This window comes from Budorcas taxicolor, chromosome 23 (assembly GCF_023091745.1).
Source record: "Budorcas taxicolor isolate Tak-1 chromosome 23, Takin1.1, whole genome shotgun sequence".
Taxonomy (NCBI): Eukaryota; Metazoa; Chordata; class Mammalia; order Artiodactyla; family Bovidae; genus Budorcas; species Budorcas taxicolor.
In genome coordinates, this window is record NC_068932.1 from 41,647,103 (window position 1) to 41,666,272 (window position 19,170).

The 19,170-nt window shown below is 50.9% G+C and overlaps 1 protein-coding gene across 1 annotated transcript in view; it reads left to right on the top strand.

The window, feature by feature from the left end:
* Positions 1-18,530, top strand: part of HTRA1 (HtrA serine peptidase 1) — a 59,296-nt gene extending 40,766 nt beyond the window's left edge. Inside the window, exons 4-9 of the mRNA XM_052660809.1 lie at positions 10,279-10,473; positions 11,474-11,506; positions 13,084-13,198; positions 13,820-13,877; positions 16,268-16,363; positions 17,822-18,530. Coding sequence (XP_052516769.1) covers positions 10,279-10,473; positions 11,474-11,506; positions 13,084-13,198; positions 13,820-13,877; positions 16,268-16,363; positions 17,822-17,990 — 666 coding nt within the window. The 3' untranslated portion in view covers positions 17,991-18,530. The remainder of the gene's footprint in view (positions 1-10,278; positions 10,474-11,473; positions 11,507-13,083; positions 13,199-13,819; positions 13,878-16,267; positions 16,364-17,821) is intronic.
* Positions 18,531-19,170: the final 640 nt, after the last annotated feature.

Genomic DNA, 19,170 nt, shown 5'->3' on the forward strand with positions numbered 1-19,170 from the left:
CAAACACCACTGTAGCAGCATTAGCCAACTTGAAGTCATCGGATAGAAGCAGAAGAGCTGGCGGATGGGGAAGGCAAGTTGCACTCAGTGAGACAATGTTTTTCCTCCTCTTGATGCCAGAGAATATATACAGTCACTGGCCCTTGGGCTTCCGTATAAAAATGTTGACTTCTGCGGTTTAAACAGCAAGAGTAAGGGGATCTTTGAAATGCCCGCATTTCTTGATATAGCTTAAGGGAGACTAAACATTATGGTGGTGTGTGTAAACAGTGAGGAGGACTAGGTTGGTTGATTTGCTTTTTCTCTATTTTGTTTTTCCGTAACTACCCTCTGTTTCTTTTCTCTCCTTCCCTCCTTCTCCATCACTTCTCTTATCTGTCCCACCTGAACACCCCCACTCCAGTCACCCCCACCCACCACCTCGCACATTGAACCTCTTCTCCTCCCCTCCCGGTACAGCAGCAATAAGATGTCAGTTTGTGGAAACAGATGGTGGTAATTTGATGACACTGTCCTTCCGAGTTCTGTGTATGCTGTGATCTCAGTGCCATGTAGGAGATCCTTCCTGGCCCAGCCTCTCGACTCACCTGCTTCCTGCAGCCCCCCTCCCTTGGTTGTACCCTTGACCTTGTCATCACTGATAACCTCCGCCCTCTCTGATCTGAATCCCAAGCTTCTCATTCTTGGTCCGCCTCCTCCTCCCCTGGCACCGCTGCTTTGTGATCACAGGACCTGTGCATTCACAGAAGAGAACCCTGCTTGAGGGTTTAACGCTCTGAAAAGTGAAGTCGCTCAGTCGTGTCCGAGTCTTTGTGACCCCATGGACTCCCTGGTAGGCTTTGTGACCCCCGTAGCCTAGCAGGGTCCTCTGTCCATGGGATGTTTCCAGGCAAGAATACTGGAGGTGGGTTGCCATTGCCTTCTCCAATTAACGCTCTGAGGTCTCTTTTAATTTTTTAAATGATTTTACTATTTATGGCTGTGCCGGGTCTTTGTTGCTGTGAGAGCTTTTCTCTAGTTGCGGCGAGGGGGCTACTCTCCACAGCAGGGCGCAGGCTTCTTACTGCAGCGGCTTCTCTTGTTGCACAGCATGGGAGGACTTCAGTAGTTTTGGCTCCCGGGCTCAAGAGCACCGGCTCCAGAGTTGTGACACGTGGGCTTAGTTGCTCTGCGGCATGTGAGGTCCTCCCAGATCAGGGGTTGAACTCGTGTCCCCCATACTGGCAAGTGGATTCTTTACCATGAGCCGCCAGGGATGTCCTCTCCATTTGGGTTTTATCTTTGAATTTGTGCTTTGTAAGTGAAGTCTGATGAGCGGAGTATATGCTGGGTGCCTGGAGCCTTCCCACTTTCCTTGTTGCCTCCCCACTTCCCCAGGATGGGTTCTTGGCTACCCTGCTCCTCTGGCCCTTGGGACCCCTGGCCTCACACGGCAGTCACAGCTACCCTCCTTCCCCAGGGCATACACACATGGGGTACGTATACCCTGCAGCATCCTGGGCAGCAGATAGATGACTCTATAGCTCGTTCTGCTGGCAACAAGGCAGGGCCAAGCCCTGCCCACCCCATCCAGGTACCTGGTGCATCCTGGCGCCAAAGGAAGTTGCAGCACCCTTGGGGGTAGTCTGTCCTCTGTGGGTTGGGGCAGTGGGCCCTTGGGATGGGGAGAGGGCTGGCTCAACTTCTGAGCCCCTGCTTGGGGCACAGTGCGTGGGTCTGTCCGGTAACTGGTGAGCAGAGTACTGAGTCTGAGGCTCTGGGTCTGTACTCACCCCATGAACAACTTCATGCCCCAGGGAGCACAACACTAAACAGCAAATAAAAATATCAGGACAGATGAAGAGAGAGAGCATGTAGAAGAAAGAAAAAAGCCTTATATTTTAGTGCCTTTAATGGCACTTCTTATGTACTTTGTGAACAAGGGAGTCTACATTTTTATTTTGTCCTGAGCTCTGCAAATTATGTAGCAGATCCCTGGTTCATCCACTGTCCCTCAGCCCCTCGTGGGCTCACTTCTCTCCTTGCCAGATCCCCATGTCTCAGGCAAGTCTTAGCTGCTGACATCCCCCTGAACTCTATGGTCTACTTTGCTGTTCCTGAGGAAGCACGCAAGTTCAGTGGCATCGCTCCTTGCTGTGATTGGGGTACATGCCCTTTTCCTCCCATTGCATATTTTTTAAAGAAAATGAAAGGTTAGCATAACTGCTTCCAGAAGACCACATTGAATCACTTAGTTGAGTCTCAGCCAGTTCCTGCAACATCAGCCTTTGAAGCAAATTTCATCGGACACAGAGGACCAGCCCGTGAGCCTCAGCCCCTTGGAAATGCATGTGCTGGGCGGCTGGCAGACATGGTGGCTTCTGCAGATTCAGCAACAAAAATATTTTTGTAACAGGAGCACTTTATACTCTGTAAGGAAGAGAAAGAAGTTGTTGGCTTGCGTCATGAGGTTAAAAAAAAAAAAAGTTGCCAATTTTCTTTTAGTTTTATTGGTTTGTTTTATGGCCCTTCCTTCCAAGCTTTGGGGAATGAGGTTGCAATGAGAGGAGTGCTCAAGGGCTTTTAAGCAAAACCCAGGGTGGCCAGAAGCTGAAATGTTGATGGATCGTTGTTTTGAGGTCTGCTCTCGATGATTACTGGCTGAGCCAGCATCTGGAGAATTCCAGGAATCCCCTTTCCTCTTGGGCTGTGAGAGTCTGCAGGAATCATCTGACCCCTTTGGGGAGTCGTATGAGAAGAGATTTATTAAGGGCTCTGAGGATTGTGTTGATCTCACCAATTTAACCATTGGCTGCTAAGAGGTTTTTTGGAAATCTACCAGGTCTTCTGGAAAGATCCCTAATTGTCAGAGCTGGGGTGACCTTGGACATCACCAGGCTCAACTCCCTTATTTTAGAAGTGATCAAACTGAAACCCAGAGAAGTCTGTCAAGTGACCCAAGGTCAGAGTGAGTTAATACAGACATCCTGCTCCCTGGGAAACTGTGCTCCCAGTCTATCTAGAGACCGAGGGTGGCCGCGTGTGTGTGTGTGTTTTGTCTGTGTCTTCACTCTGCACCACCCTTTGTGGATGCTGGGGGAAAAGCCTGTGGCCAGCCATTGGTAGGGTGCTTGCTCACCACAGGTCATTTCTTCCTGCAGGAATCAGAGTTGTGATGACCCTGCAGGGGGAGGCCAGGCCACACAGAGGGCTCATGAAGCAAGTGGTGCCCCACAGACTGCCTCCAAGCCCAGCCCAGGCTTGGCTGAGTGTAACTTGGGCTCCCACTGGGAGAAGCAGTGTGGCCCGGGTCCTCACCCTGAGGACGCGTGGCCTCGGCTCCCTCTGTCTCGCCTCTGTTCTGACTTGCCCCCAGCTCTCCCACGGCCCTGTTGTGTGTCATCTCTGCTCCCGCCTCCTGCTCTGTGACAAGGTCTGGCACTAGCAGCTCTTTAGTGCTGCATCTGGGCAGTGGGCAGAGGGGGCTGGTGAGAACACCTGCAGTCTCAGTGAGATCACTGCCATCAGCCATGGGACCATTGGTCCCCTAGTGTGTAGACTGGGTACAATGCCTGTCCCATCTGCCTGTTGACTTAAATAATAGTCACAACCTAGGCGTTGAGACTTACATTTTATTGGGTGGGAATTTTTAGGACTTCAGTCCAGGGAGATAGCATTTCAAGTGATCCTGAGGGAATTGCTCAGAGGAGGAGAGCGGAAGAGCCAGATTATATGGAAGTTTTGCAACAAAAGGCAGGTAGTCTTACTTATCAAACCAGTCAATCCTAAAGGAAATAAACCCTGAATATCATTGGAAGGACTGATGCCCTCCTTCCCCAGCACCTAACTCAGACACATCCTGAGGGGCTAAGGCAGCCTCAGGGGCCATGATTACCCCAGCCCCCATGAAAGGATGGTTGAGGGTAACCTTGTGACCAGATGGTGGCTGATGACCCCCAGGGAAGAATGGAATGTGCTGGGGCCTTCTGGACTCTCAGCCCTTCTGAAGAGACACACAAGGGAGCAAAGAGCCTATTACTTCCAGTTAGTGTTGTCACAACCGTGAGTATCAACTGAAGAGCTGACTCATTGGAAAAGACCCTGATGCTGGGAAAGACTGAGGCCAGGAGGAGAAGGGAGCAGCAGAGGATGAGATGGTTAGATAACATCACTGACTCAACGGATGTGAATTTCCAGGAGACGGTGGAGGACAGAGGAGCCTGGTAGTCCATGAGGTCACAAAGGGTCTGGCACAACTTAGCAACTAAACAGCAAAGTCTTCACATCAAAAGATTATTGTTAATAAAGGCAAACCAGATATCCCAAGTTAGGGAGTTTAGTGCTTTTTTTTATGTATGGGATGGTGCAAGAGTCTGGGTTCACTGAAATCATTCCTTTCTTAAGCATCTCTGCCATCCTGGGTGTTTCTTGTGTGTTGTTTTCTTTTTTTTCACATTGTGAGCTGCTTTGGGGCTCACCATAGGGAGTGGCTGCAATCTGATGGCTGGTATCCTTCTCCTTCCTGAGTGCTCTTAGGGCTCTCTAGCTCACCTTAGAGGGCTGCAGCCGCTGATGACTGTGGCATCCTCGTTTACTGATGTGGCAGGAAGTACTTCATTTCTCACGCCCTCAGGACAGAGCATGACGCATGTAGGGCATGTGGACAGGGGGAGGTTTGTCTACAAGCCACTCGTATCTCACGCTGACGGCCCTGGCGCTTTGTGATCATTGCTTTCCTTTGAAACAATGCTTTCCGTTCCTTCTCCTCTTCCTCCCTCCACTCCCCCCAAATCTGCCTGAAGCAATATATACTTGCAGCCCTTTTCAGACGTATATTAGGATCACCACTGTAAAAGGAACCGTTTTCTCCCTAAGCTTCAGTGGACACTGATGGTTACCCACCACGAAGCCTTCCTCCGTCTTGCTGACACAGCCCTGAGTTTGTTTTCAGTCCACTCCTGACTGCCCCCGCCCCAGCACCTAACTCAGGCACATCCTGAGGGGCTAAGGCAGCCATGGGGGCCATGATCACCCCAGCCCCCACCAAAGTATGGTTGAGGGTAACCTTGACCCCCAGGGAAGAATGGAATGTGCTGGGCCCTTCTAGACTCTCAGCCCTTCTGAAGAGACACACAAGGGAGCAAAGAGCCTATTACTTCCAGTTGGTATTGTCACGTCTTCATGTCCTGCCTGGAATGATGGTGGCCCTCTCGTGGCCGTGAAACAGGCTGCTGTTGATGAGCTGGAAGGAAGGAGCTGCTTCTCGCCCTTGCCCTTGAGCCTTGGAAGAGATCAGTCCTCCCACCACTCTGCCCTTGAGCAGGTGGATGTTTATTTTATTTGCATTGGTTTTTCTGTTACTTGCGGCTGGGAAAAAAAAAAAAACCCTAATTAATGCACTCAAATCATTTTTTAGTGTTGATCTATATTTAGCCCTTACGGAAGATTCTCTGCTGAGTTGCCGTAGGGGAGGGAGATGGATTTTAGCTCTTTTTATTGCCTTGATGTGTGTCTTGATGATTTGTGTGGCTACCCACCCGTCAGACAGTAAGCCTAGAGGGCACAGGTGGATTTCATTGATTTTTTGTGATCCTTGTGCCAGGCCTGGCCCTTGGTGAATACTTGTTGAGAAGGTTCTCTTTCAGTGTAGGCATTATTTCATGGGAGGCGTATTGTCAGGGCTGCTGGTTGTGGGTCCTTCATTTGTTGTCATCTAAACGAATGGTAAGAGCCTTCTTTAATCATGCTATGTATGTTTTAGCAGTAAAACATGCCTCCATGCTTTAGCAGTAAATCTATCACACCATTCATATCCTGCCTACAGCTTATTGTTAGTGACTTAACGTGGACATGGCGTGTCTGGAGTCCACACGCAAGACTCTGACACCCTCGTCTGGGCTGTTTCTCTGTTGACCTGGGTGGCATGGCCAATGACCTGGGGGATCCATGTTCCCTTCCAGCCCCTCTTGCTGACTCTGCTGTGGGGCCGGCATTTAGCACAAGCGAGTCACTTACAGGCTGAGGGCCACGTGCCTTTCAACTTAGATTTCTTGCCTCTCCCACTGGCCTCCCAGTCTCCTCCCTCTCATCAGCAAGAGCGTGACCTTGAGAACGGGCAGTATGATGGACTCACCTTGGGATGCCCTTCGTGCTGGAGGGTTTGGGATAACATGAGGCTCTCCTGGTGAGGTCCAAGGGCTCTTGCTCGGCTCTGGTCCGGAGCCTTGGGGTTGAGCTTTTCCACTATGAGCTCTCCACGCCTGCTTTGCTGCATGCCCAACTGCATTTCACCTTCCCCCTGCAACACCTGGAGAACCTGAAGACAAGGGACGGGAGCTGTGCGTCTGCCCATTCTTCTTCCTTCCCCTCCTCCTCCCACCTGCCAAGCGGAGGATGAATGTCTGTGCCTTTGCTTCATAGGCGTGCTGCGAGGCTCCAGTGAGGTGATGAGATGTGAGCAGCGGCTGTCAGGAGCCAGGCTGGCATCTCCAAGATGGCCTGTGGCCGGGTCTCTGCAGAGTGAGGCTCAGACAGAGTGTCTGCCACCAGGAGCCTGGAGACAGCTTTGATGTGGGTGGCGTGGGAACCAGCCTGTGGACTGCAGCGCAGGGTTAAACCGGGAATTGGGAGGGGTTGAGGGGGTCGGCCCCAGGGTTTTCCCATCCCCGGGTCAAGGCTGAGGCATGTCTTGGCATTTCCCACTGTATCTGCATTGTATCTTCCCCAGGTCCCCCCGTGGAGTGTGTGTGTCTAGACAGCTATGGAATAAAATGCTCAATTACCAAGTAGGAATTTGGCCAGCGGAGGTATCGCTGCACGGAGCAGACAGGCCCAAGATGAGGAGAGAGGCTGAGAACGAGCCCCTGTTGTATCTAAAACAGGCTGGAGAGCCTGGCGCTCGAAGGGCCAGCCAGCACCTGCGGAGAGCAGAAGCCAAATGGCCCACGGGAGGCATTTTGACCTCCTGAAGGGCTGTAAATCTGGCCTGGCCCACATTTACAGCCCCGTCACTCCCTTGCAAAGATTTCTGCCTACAATTAGAATTCAGATTAACACCGACCAGGAGTGAAGCTCTAAGAGGTGGGAAGCCTGTTCTCTCATTTAGCCAGGCTGTTTGCAAGCTGTGAGGAGTCAATTCGGCTCTGAGCCTCAGTTTCCACATCTGTAAAACGGGGAAAAATATGCACTAACTGCCAAGGCGGTTGTGGAAAAGGGCTTTGTCACCTGAGGGGTAAAAATTGATTCCTTCCACATCAGTCCAAGCTTCATAGTCTAAGAATCCCCCTTGAGATATGTCCACTTGCTTATTTCTGTCTTATGATTGTCCCTTAGAATCTAGGAGATGCTTCTGTGAATAAAACTTAAACAAGGTGACACCCGGTGCTGCCATTGGTGCAGGTTTGGCCCATGATGGCTTGTGAGCTGAATTTCTTCCCTTGTGTTGAAGTGAGGAGTGGCCCCTGGGGAGACTCTGGGCCTGTATTGCTGGTGCCCACCAGTCCCAGCCTGCATGGTCACTCCAGTGAGTGACTTTACTGCGCTGGAGCCCAGCTGGTACATGGGGTCCTCTGGGCCCCATTCCTGGCTGCAGGCCTGCTCCTCTGCAGGGAGCGCAGCTGACCTGAGCCGTACGTGGGCCCTCGATTCTCTGCTTCCTCACGGGGGCTCTCTCCTCCATCCATACGGCTTCTGCTCCCACAGCGTTGCCTGCTTTCCTCGGTGCCTGGGTCTGAGCTCAGACTTGGAGACAGGAGTTCTAGGGAGCGCTGTCTTCAGGCCCCTCTTCCTTCGAAACCCACTGTGATGTGGCCCCCTGGGTCTGGCCCCCTTTCCTAGGGGGTGGAGGTGAAGGGACAGGGTTGGAAGATGAGCGGATGCTAATTAAGACCCCACAGTGAGTCCTCCCATGTAACTTTCTGATGTGGTTCCCGTCTTGCTGCTGCACTGATATGGTTTGGGCCCACCTTCTGGGTTTGAACTTGACCTCTCACCTTGAAATTGGTGAAAAGCAGCTGGAGAACCCAGCCCGGGAGCCATGGCCGCCCTGTCCAGCCCTCCAGCCCAGCTTTGAAGGCTGTCCCTGGGTCCCGAAGGAGTGGCAGTGTCGCCCGGCAGGCTTCCCCCTGGGCGGCCGAGTGCTCATCACCAGCTCTGACTCCTGTCCGCTCACCCCCTGTGGCTGTTGGATGAAGTCATCCCTGGCAGAGGCAGCTGGCATGGGCCCAGGGTAAACAGGCCCTGCTGAGCTCATTGGCGCACTTCTAGATGAGCTCGGGAGTGGGGGCTTGCAGGCCTGCCCCACTCCAGAGCAGGGCCATACACTTCAGCCTTGGGGGACCACAAGGGCACAGTGTTACTGTCAGGGCAGAGCTGTGCCCCCAGCCTCCTCCTGGGTGGGGAGTGGGGACGGTAAGGGCTGGGAGACATGGCCTACTCTATGGGAGTTTACTTGGTGGGGTTTCCCCCACAGAGTCTGCACAGACTCTGACGTTAATCACAGTAACACAGCTGATGCTTATATGCTCCACTTACATGATGTTTCACTGACAGGTAGCATTCACAGAGCTGTTCAGATCCCAGGTCACTGAATTCTCACATCAAACTGATGAGATCAGTGAACTGCGTTATTCCCGTTTTCCAGGTCAGAACACTGAGGACCAGAATGGCTGTAAGGTCCGGCCACAATCTAATCAGGCCGCGTGGTCTGGGCTCTGGACTGTGGTGCTCTTCTAGGCCTCTTAGTATCTGTGATCTGAGGGCATCATTTTTCACGTGTCTGTGTGTGTGTTAGTCTCCTGGTCGTGTCTCTTTGTGACTCCGTGGACTGCAGCCTTCTAGGCTCCTCTGTCCATGGGATTCTCAGGCAAGAATACCGGAGTGAGTTGCCATTCCCTTCTCCAGGGGATCTTCCCAACCCAGGGATTGAACCCAGGTCCCCCACACTGCAGGCAGATTCTTTACCATCTGAACCATGCAAGGGAAGCCCTTGAGTTTTCTGATCCAACATGTTCCTGACCAGCATCTTCCTTATTTGGGGTCAGAGGGGGTCTTTGTGGCCCAGTACCTTTGTAGTGGATGAGAGTCTGGGTTCAGTGTTGTAGTTTTAAGCCCCTGGCCTATCTCAAGTCACCCAGTTGCTTAGAACCTCAGTTTCTTCTTCAGTGAAATGGGCCCAGCGACCTCCCCATCTTATTAGCTGGTTTCTGCTCTGTCCCTGGCAGAGGCGATGCTGAAATAACTGCTGGTTTCCACCCACCGCGCCCTCCCAGCCTCCTCTCCTCTTTCCTTTGTTTTTGAGGCGGACAAACAGGAGGACTCTTACATTGCAATTAGCATGAGGCCTGGGCCAGGTCTTTGCTTTCTGGGCTGGTCCCTGTTTCTCGGAGCAGCTGCTCATTTTGACTCAGGAAGCAAATGCGAGAGGGACTCGGAGGTTTGCCTGGCTCTAGGGAGGAAGGGAGGGAGGAGAGCTTAGAGCTCTCCAGGACGGAAGCCCCGCGCTCCTCAGCCCTTGTGACTCGAGTTGGCTTTGTTTTGTCCCGTTTTGGTTTGAAGAGTAGTTTGGGGCTCCTGACTCTACTGGCCATCACAGGTCATTGGGGATCAAGCAGGCTTTGTTGGATTAATCAGCCTGCCTAGGGGCGGAGGGAGCAGAGACGGTGGTGGAAGACTTTACCAGGAGAGGAGAGAGCCTGCCTCTTGGGTCTTGGTGTCCAGTGGCCCTGGATGCCTTGCTGTCCCCAACCCCACCTCTGCCCATCACCAGGATTAGCACAGAGATGCCCCGGACTGAGTCAGGGCAGCTCCAAGCCCTCAGAGCTCCTGATTCCTCAAGACCTAGGAGGGACGTGCCTACAATAAGAGGGGGCCGATCCACTCTTCCTCTCCCCCGGGGCTGTGGGCTCTAGATCCTTCCTTGGGACTTCACTCTTCACCATGCCTGCAGTCAGGCTTGCCCCAATCCTATACTCATCCCCCTCTGTCTCTTGGCCTCAAGGTTTCGGAGCAAATCTGTGCTGACAGGTTCAAGATGTGTTGAGACCCTGAGCTGGTGGCCTCCAGTATCCATCCCACGTCTTTCCTGGCACGTGGCGGCAGTGTGCACTTGACCTGTCCTGATTATCTTGGGTGGGAGGGACGTTAGTCCTCAGCTGGGAAGGGAGGTCACGCCTGACCTCAGTTTCCTGCAAGGCCCGGTGAATACGAGTGGCCCCTGGTGCCTGGTATTCTGTGACATCCATGCGTTTACCCGTTTTGTTCACCTAACCCAACACAGCAATGCCAACCTTGTGTTTCCAGGGAAAGCTGCCCGTGCTACTGCTTGGCCGCTCCTCGGAGCTGCGGCCGGGAGAATTCGTGGTCGCCATCGGAAGCCCATTTTCCCTTCAAAACACAGTCACTACGGGGATCGTCAGCACCACCCAGCGCGGTGGCAAAGAGCTGGGGCTCCGGAACTCGGACATGGACTACATCCAGACAGACGCCATCATCAACGTGAGCCCGTCTGCCACAGGGTCGGGCTGCAGCTGGGAAGCTAGGCTGGGCTCAGACACCGGGGTGGAGTCAGCATCTTCATGGTGCTTCCAATAGGGCCCTTTTGAACCCCTAAAGCAGGCAAGGCAGGAGGGCTGGCCCTCAGACTGTTGGCAGTCTCCCGGGACTCCTGTGGCGGGCACTTGAGATTTGCCCAAGTCTGCGGCCTGGAGAAGTTCTCCATCCTCCCGCTGCCCCGCCCCAGGGTCAGCCACCCCTGGGTCGAGCTGCCTGTGCAACCTTGTGGAAGGAGGGATGCTCAGCTTCGCACAGGCTCTGCAGCCCCCAGAGGTGTTTCCGCTGTCTTTGAGGGAGCACAGTCTGAGCACCAGGCCAACCCATTCGATGTCCAGTGAGGTCAGGGATTGTCCCACACAATCTCATCAGTGGAATCTTAATTTTAAGTCACATTTTTCCACTTCAGCTGTTTCCCTTTAGGACTGACGTTTCTCAAAAAGCGCTTTCCCCTCCATCTGTCTAATAAATAAGAAACACAGTGTGTTTTGTGCACTCGCTGCCTCTAGTAGGCTTTATTCCCAAACCTTCTTGTGATCTGCGTGAAGTAATGGAAATAGAGCAAACCGTGTGGATTTTCAGCCCCAGCAGCAAAGTAGGGATCACATAGACGTGGAGGGAGATGGCACAGATTTGAAAGACCGTGACATTGAGCAAGTGGGTAGCCAACTTACTGTTGAGAGAGGGAAGATGTGTTAGGTGTTTTGGGAATTTTTTGTTGGCCTCTGGGCTTTGGAGAAAAAAAAAAAAATCAATATATAAATACCCCATTTATGGTACTTAACACTCTCTGAAAACTGTTAAGGTCCTTTGTTTTGCCAGCAAAATATTAGGTAGACAGATGTCAGGAAAGAATTTGCACTCAGGGGCCTGCCAGGCAGGGAGGTAGATTGGACCATGTAATTATATATAAACTCATAACCTTTTAATTTTTGCTTATTTTCAGTATGGAAACTCTGGAGGCCCATTAGTAAACCTGGTAAGGCTTTCAAAAAATCTATCTACGTGTCTTTTTTTCCCCCCTTTTGATTTCTTTTCAGATATGAACTTGCCAAAGCATATTATCTAATCCTTTCAAATTGAAATCTGTGACCGCACTGTACCTTGCAAATGTCTCTTCTTATCTTTTCTGGAAAGAGTAAGGCATGCTGGTGTTTGGATTGGAAATGCTATGCCAGCGGACATGCTTGTGTCTCCACATTACAAGTAAAGGCATTGGAATTCAGGTTTGATCCAGGACCAGTTAAAGGAGCCAGTCTTTATTTTGAAGGTGTCAGCAGTTCTGGCTTGCCCCTCAGTTGCCTGAGGAGCTGACTTGGCTCATCCATAGGCTTTGTCTTGGCTGGGTGCCTCCCTTAAGACCTGGCTTGGAATGAGGAGTTACCCCACTCACAAAGATGTCACCTAAGTTTGTATTTTATTTAAACATGAAAAGGGAAGCCTTTGAATCAGATTGTCAGAGCCAGGCTGCAGCTCAGGGTCCCGTATCCCAGCCCTCATTTATAGGTGATGAAATCTAAGCCACCTTGTTTAGCAAAGCCCAGGAGGGCAGTGCCTCCTGGATGGTCCCTCGGAGTTGGGGACTGAATTCTGAGTGCTATGGGAAGTGTGCAAGGAGCGACTTACCCACTCCTGGCAGTTTTCCCCTCTAAGCCCGAGTTGGACAACCTTTTAAGTTTAGTGTTCAAAATAATGGTTGGATGGCACGAGGCGAGCCTATTATTCCAGGATGGTTTCCTATGGTGTGGCGTTCGCTAAACTGTGAATTTATCTTGAATGGAAGCACACACACTGGCTTCCTCCATGGTTTAAAGCTGGTTTGCAACAAGCAGAGGAAATGAGATTTGATTGTGAGATTCCGCCTCTCCCAGATCCCCAAGGCTGCTTGGAGATGAGGGTTTGTTTTCCTGGGGATAAAGTCTGTCCGCCCTGAGCACTAGATGGTTCCTCCCTGATGTCAGCAGAGGAATCTTAAGATTCCTGGAAACGGGAGAAGCAGGAAGGTGTGGATAGCTACCTAAAGGTCTCTGAGGTTTTTTGTTTTTGTTTTTTTTAACTTTTATTTTATCTTGGAGTATAGCTGATTAACAATGCTGTGATAGTTTCAGGTGGACAGCAGAGGGACTCGGCCAAACATACACATGTATCTGTTCTCCCCCAAAGTCCCCTCCTGTCCCAGCTGCCACAGAACATTGAGCAGAGTCCCCTGTGCTATATATTAGTAGGACTCTGGGGCTTTTGGACATGTATTCCCTGCCCAAGAAGCAATTGTACATTTTGAAACTTTCTGATGCTGTGCTTTCATTGTGTTGATCACTCAGTCCTGAGTCCAGTGGGTACTGATTCTTCCACTGCTCAGCTTAGCTTAATGCTGCGCACAAGTCAGGCCTCTCGCTCTGTAATGTGGAAGCCCCATCCGTCCGTCTCCTCCTACCCCAATCATGTCTCTGAAGAGGCTCCAAGACTCCTTCCATGCAAATTCTCCACTCTCTCTCGGTGGGTATCTTCAGGTGAATCTTCATGGATTCAGCAAGCTATTTGCCTTTTGCTTTTCAGGATGGTGAAGTGATAGGAATTAACACACTGAAAGTGACAGCTGGAATCTCCTTTGCAATTCCATCTGATAAGATTAAAAAGTTCCTAACGGAATCCCATGACCGACAAGCCAAAGGTAAAGCAAACGCCCCTGGCAGCCCACCAGAGATTTTAGGCCTGGGGCTTGGCTACCCCTCAGAAACTGGAGGGCAGGGAAAATGACCCCCTGAAGTCAGCCACACCTTTCCTATCAAGAAGGGAAAGGAATGCATGTCACGAGGTCATCGATGTCTGACAGTTTTTTTTGGCCTATGATCATGCATGTTTCATATGGTTCAATCTATTATGTACCAGGCATGATCTTGGGTGATTTCTGTACATCATTTCACTGCATCATTCATTAATGTCATTTAATTCCTTTGCCTGATCAGGTGGGACTTAGTCCCATTTTACTGATGAGAAAACTGAGATTCAAGGAGCTCATTCAGTCCACAAATGTTTAGTGACTCTTCTGCTCAGTGTCAGGCTGGGGGTTCGAAGCTCAACAGGGTCCCTGTCAGGTGTGCTGTTTACCTTCTACCTGGGGGAGAGAGGAGGCAGGTAGTATCCCAATCAGGATTTGAACCACAAGCTGAGAGCATCCCTGTATGGCCCTGACTACATGACAAACTGGGGGGATGGAACCCCACTGCTCCTGGTGTCCCCGGCACAGCCGCCAACTGGGCTGACCTTCTGCTTCCTTCTGTGGCCCCACCAGGCAAAGCCATCACCAAGAAGAAGTATATTGGCATACGAATGATGTCACTCACACCCAGGTCGGTAACAGGACGTCCGTGTCTGTCTGTGTCTTAAATTCACTTATTTCTATAAGTTCAAATATTTATTTGTTTGTTTACAATTCAAATATTTAACTTACACGGCTGTGCCGGGTCTCAGTCATGGCATGTGGGATCTTTTAGTTTTGACACTTGAACTCTTAGTTACCACGTGTGGGATCTACTTCCCTGAGCAGGGATTGAACCCCGGGCCCCCTGCACTGGGAGCTCTGAGTCTTAGCCCCTGGACCACCAGGGATGTCCCTCTGTCTTAAATTTAAAACAGACTAACTTCAGAGGACTCTCATGGGCACCCCGAAAAGAGAAACCTTATTCTGCCTCGAGACAGCTCAGTGTCTGGTTTAAGTACCGTTAGGAAAGAGAGGAGGGGCCGTTAACCTTGGCCTCACGTGGGCTTCCCTGGTGGCTCAGATGGTAAAGCGTCTGCCTGCAATGCGCGAGACCCGGGTTCCATCCCTGGGTCGGGAAGATCCCCTGGAGGGGGAAATGGCAACCCACTCCAGTATTCTTGCCTGGAAAGTTTCTGAGGACTGAGGATCCTGGTAGGCTACAGTCCATGGGGTCGCAAAGAGTCGGACACGACTGAGCAACTTCACTTTCTTTCATGTTGTTTTGTCCTTCACGTTTGTTTCTGGGGTTCTGAGCAGATCCTTCCTTCTGAAAGATTCTGCTTTTCTTTGAAAGAAAGAAAAGAAAGTGAACTGAACTCCAAGTCTCCCGCATTGCAGGCAGACGCTTTACCATCTGAGCCACCAGGGAAGCCCACACTTTTCTCTGAAGGCGGGCCTGACGAGCCCGGGTGTTGGTCATCGCCCCACCTCCCGCCGCCCCCCACTTCCATGCCTTCCTCTCCCCACCTGATCTGTTGAAACCCACATTCCAGGAGTGCCCTAAGCCCCTCCCTTAGCGCCCCAGAGCGCCCTGCCTTTCCTTAGCTCTGCCGCCTGTGGGCTGGGGCTCCTGGAATGCCAGGCAGGCCGGCATGACTGATGGGCTTGTTTTCCCCAAGCTGGTGAAAGTTGCGGTATGTGCCTGCCAGACGCATGACATACTGGTGTTTGAACCTTGATGAAAAAACCTGGTGTGATTGTAGGCGTCTTGGTACCTAAGGGCCTGCTTGAAACTCTTGGAAGTTAAGTCGGCAAAGAGCAGAACCTGTTGATATAAATACTAATATCTTAATTACTGTAATTAACTGGCTATTAATGAATACGAACACATGACTATTAGTTTAGACAGGTGTGATAAATGGTGGTGCCTTTCTTCGCTGGCTTGCCAAGCCTGAAATGTGCATCAGGTCTTGTCTTGGAACTCTGAGAAATGGAAGCCTGGGGGATGTAGGGAAGGGAAGGAATGTGGGCCCGGGGCTCCAGCCTCCTGGCTTCCTGTCCCAGCTCAACTATTTCCTGGCTTGTGACTTTGAGATGACTTGAGCCCTGAGTGCCTCAATTTTCTCCCTCTGGGATCAGAATAACTGGGCAGGCTTGTTGGTGTGTGGTGAGCACTGAGCAATTTTTAATATGTGTGAAAGCTGGGGTGAATGGGTGATGGCAGTGGTCACTAGCCACGGGGAGCCTACCCACCCTTTTTTGCGTGCTTGCTCAGTGCCGGGCACGGGACCAGGGGCTAGATCTAGATAAGATCATGTGGTCCTCATGACAACCTCATGGCACTGTGCCTGTTTAACAGGTGAGAAAAGCCAGGCACAGAGAGGTTAAGCAACTGCCCGAGATCACACGGTCAGGAAGGTGCAGAGCTGGGGTTCCAAAGCAGGCCAACCCTCACACTGTCCTGACTTCTTAAGTGGTTGTTGTGTGTGTGTCGAACTCTTTGTGACCCCATGAACTGCAACACACCAGGCTCTTCAGTGGTAGCTACTCTCAATTAATTAATAAAAATGATAATGCTAAAACATTTTTCTTGGTGTCATCCGGTAAATCTTTGACTCTAGGAAATAAGCAGTTTGCAGCAGAATCAAAATCCCTGGACCCCTCCAGGGATTTTGGACCACTTCCCTGGTCCACTTCCACTTTGGACCACTGGACCACTTCCCTGATGGTCCAGTGGCTAAGACTCTGCACTCCCAGCGCAAGGGGCCCAGTTTCGATCCCTGGTCAGGGAACTGGATCCCACATGATGCAACTAAATATCCTGCATGCCACAACAAAGATCTGGCTCAGCCAAATAAGTAAAGAAAGAAACATTAAAAAATAATAATAAAAAGGAAACTTTAATAGTAAAAAAAAAAAAAACCAAACCCTGATTTTTTTTACATTGGAATTTGACATTAGGATCAGGGATGGAGAAGAAGCCCTGTGGGAGCCCCGTTGTTCTTAATGGTTAATCCAGGTGTTCTTTCTCCCAAGCAGCAAAGCCAAAGAGTTGAAGGATCGCCACCGAGACTTCCCCGATGTGCTTTCAGGAGCATATATCATCGAAGTAATTCCTGATACCCCCGCAGAAGCGTGAGTTAGAATTCTTCTCCATTTTCCTGATAATCATGTGTTTCTTGGGGGTAGGGGGCAGGGGACAGTTCTTTCCGTCTCACTTCAGGTGACCGTGAGGACCCTTGACAGAATGGTCCAACATCTGTGTCCATCCTGTCGGGCAGGGCTTCCAACCTGGCTCAGCTCAGGGCTCGTCGGCAGAAAGGTGCTGCCTGGCTAGACGTCCTCTTCAGGAGGGAATCAGATGGACTTGTTAGGAGTCTCTGGGACAGACCTGGCTGGGGAAAGACGGTTGAAGGAACTCAGGATCACTGCCTGAGTCTGAGACCTCAGGCAGTGATCCTGGCCTAGGCTGCTAGAGGCATCTCTTCCTGATGCTAGAGGCATCTCTTCCTGAGGCCTTCTGTAATTATGCCTGTTACCAGTCAGGCCCTGCTTATCCACACCTCTAGAAAATTAGCACAGGAAATATCAAAGTAACACGGAAAGAAGTTGCTCGACCCACAGTCAGGTTTATTACCTGTGGAAGTGTTAGTCGCTCAGTTGAGTCAGACTCTTTGCAGCCCCATAGACTATGTGGACGTAATATCCACGGAGACGTGCTAGACCAGGGAGTGGCCAGCAGACTGTTCCCAGGAGCCAGATCTGGTCTGCTGCCTGCTTCTGGGTTAAGATTAGATTTGCATTTTTATTTTATTTTTATTTTTCGTTTTAAAATTCATTTATTTTTTATTGAAGGATAATTGCTTTACAGAAAGATTTTGCATTTTTAAATGGTTGAAATGATTTAATTAAGAACAGTTATTTTAGGACACTTAAAAATGCTACGAAATTCAAATTTTAGTGTTACGTAAATGAAATCTTACTGGGGCACAGCCACGCCCAGCAGATTATATATTGTTTGTGGTGGCTTTTGGACTCCCATGGCAGAGTTGGGTTGTTGTGATGGGGACCATCTGGCCTGCAAAGACTAAAATATTTCCTCTCTAGCCATTTACCAAAAAACTTTGCTGACCCCTGTCCTAAGGCCACTAAGGCGCATAACAGCTTATTTGATGGTGTCACACACAAGAGTTAAGGTTACAGCAGCAATAATACAAAGCGGTGCCTCACAGTGGAACCACGCCTGTAGGCACTGTAGAGTTATAATACCCATGACGAGCACGCTGGCCACCATGGTCACTGATGTGTTCTCACTTCCTTTGGGGTCAGTCTGTGATAAGATCAGACAGATGCTCGCACACATTTCTATAGTGGACATGATTGCTGATGTGGCCTAAAAACCTCAAAAGGCAATAATGCAACCCATGGGTGGTTTAAGCCATTCTCACGAAAGTTAACTACCATCCCACCCTGTTTGCTCTGGGCTCTCAGGTCCTAAACTGTGCCTCTGTAGAGGTAAGGTTGCTCACCTTTCCTGGTGGCTATGCCAGGAGACATGGAAACACTGCAGTCACGTTTCTGTTTGTGTTGCAGCGGGGGGCTCAAGGAAAACGATGTCATCATCAGCATCAATGGACAGTCGGTGGTCTCCGCCAACGACGTCAGTGACGTCATTAAGAAGGAAAGCACCCTGAATATGGTTGTCCGCCGGGGCAATGAAGACATTATGGTCACCGTGATTCCTGAAGAAATTGACCCGTAGGCAGAGGCATGAGCTGGACTCCATGTTTCCCTCAGAGAACTCTCCGGTGGACGATGCTCGGTGACTCCGGGGCTGGTGGCACCGGATGCCCAAGACTTGACTGCCATGTTGCTTGTTCCGCAGAAACACTGGCCAGCAGAACCCTTCTTGATAGATCGCAGCCGAAAGCCAATGTAAAACGTTGTAGACCCACAGGCAGACACTCTCCCTTCTGTATCCTATGTACGCAGCGTGCTTTTTCTTGCCAGCTTGGACCGTCCCTGCTTGGACAGTCAGCATTTGTCTTCTCCTTTAACTGAGTCACCATCTTAGTCCAGCCAAGGCAGTTGCTGTAACGCATAGATAAGAGGAAGGTCCCATGGGAGCCGGGATGGTACCGGGCGTGTTTATGCTTTCTTCCGAGTCAACACCCAGAGGAGGGAGATGCTGAGACAATGGGATGGTGAGCGCTGGCTTCCGGAATGGCCGCAGTTGCCTCTTTTAGGAATCTCTTCAGAACCGGGAGCACAGTGACTTGAGTTATTAAAATACTTGCTCGTACTCTGCGTCCTGGCGTCCTTCTTTCCCGGGAACAGCTGGTTACAGTCTCTTTGAATCGATTATCATGTCAACCGCCTGCTCTTTAAACCATGTTGTCTGTGAGGGTTGAGCTCGAGGTCTCACCAGTTATTTCAGAGTCAGCCTGGGGGTTCGCGAGTGCTGGGAACACGGTGCCCCATCACCCCGGATTCCTGAAAGAGGCTTGAAGTCAGTTGCCCTTGCATGTGGGGCTTTTTAAACTAAAAAGAGGCTATCAACCCCGCATGTCATGCAATCAGTCAGCGAAGAGTCCCTGGGTCTCTGGCCTGTTCCAGGCAAGGCATAGGCCGAGGGAGAGGGCTGAGTATGGGGCGGAACCCCAGAGCTTCCGCTGAGAGGCCAGGTCTCTTTCTGAAAGGAAGATGGTTCAGGAGACCGGGATGTGACCTGAGACCAGTCCGGAGTCTTTAGAAAGCACAGGCTGGAGCTGATTCTAGCTGTCATGGGCTCTGAAATAGAACCTTAAATCTTGAGGGGCTTTGGAGCAGGGCTCCCCTGACACGTCCTAGAACAGACACAGCTTCAAGCAGCTGTGGACCCCTTTATCTCCATGAAAGCTTCCAGGAGTTTGGGAAGCTGGACCCAGGAAAACTTGAGCTTG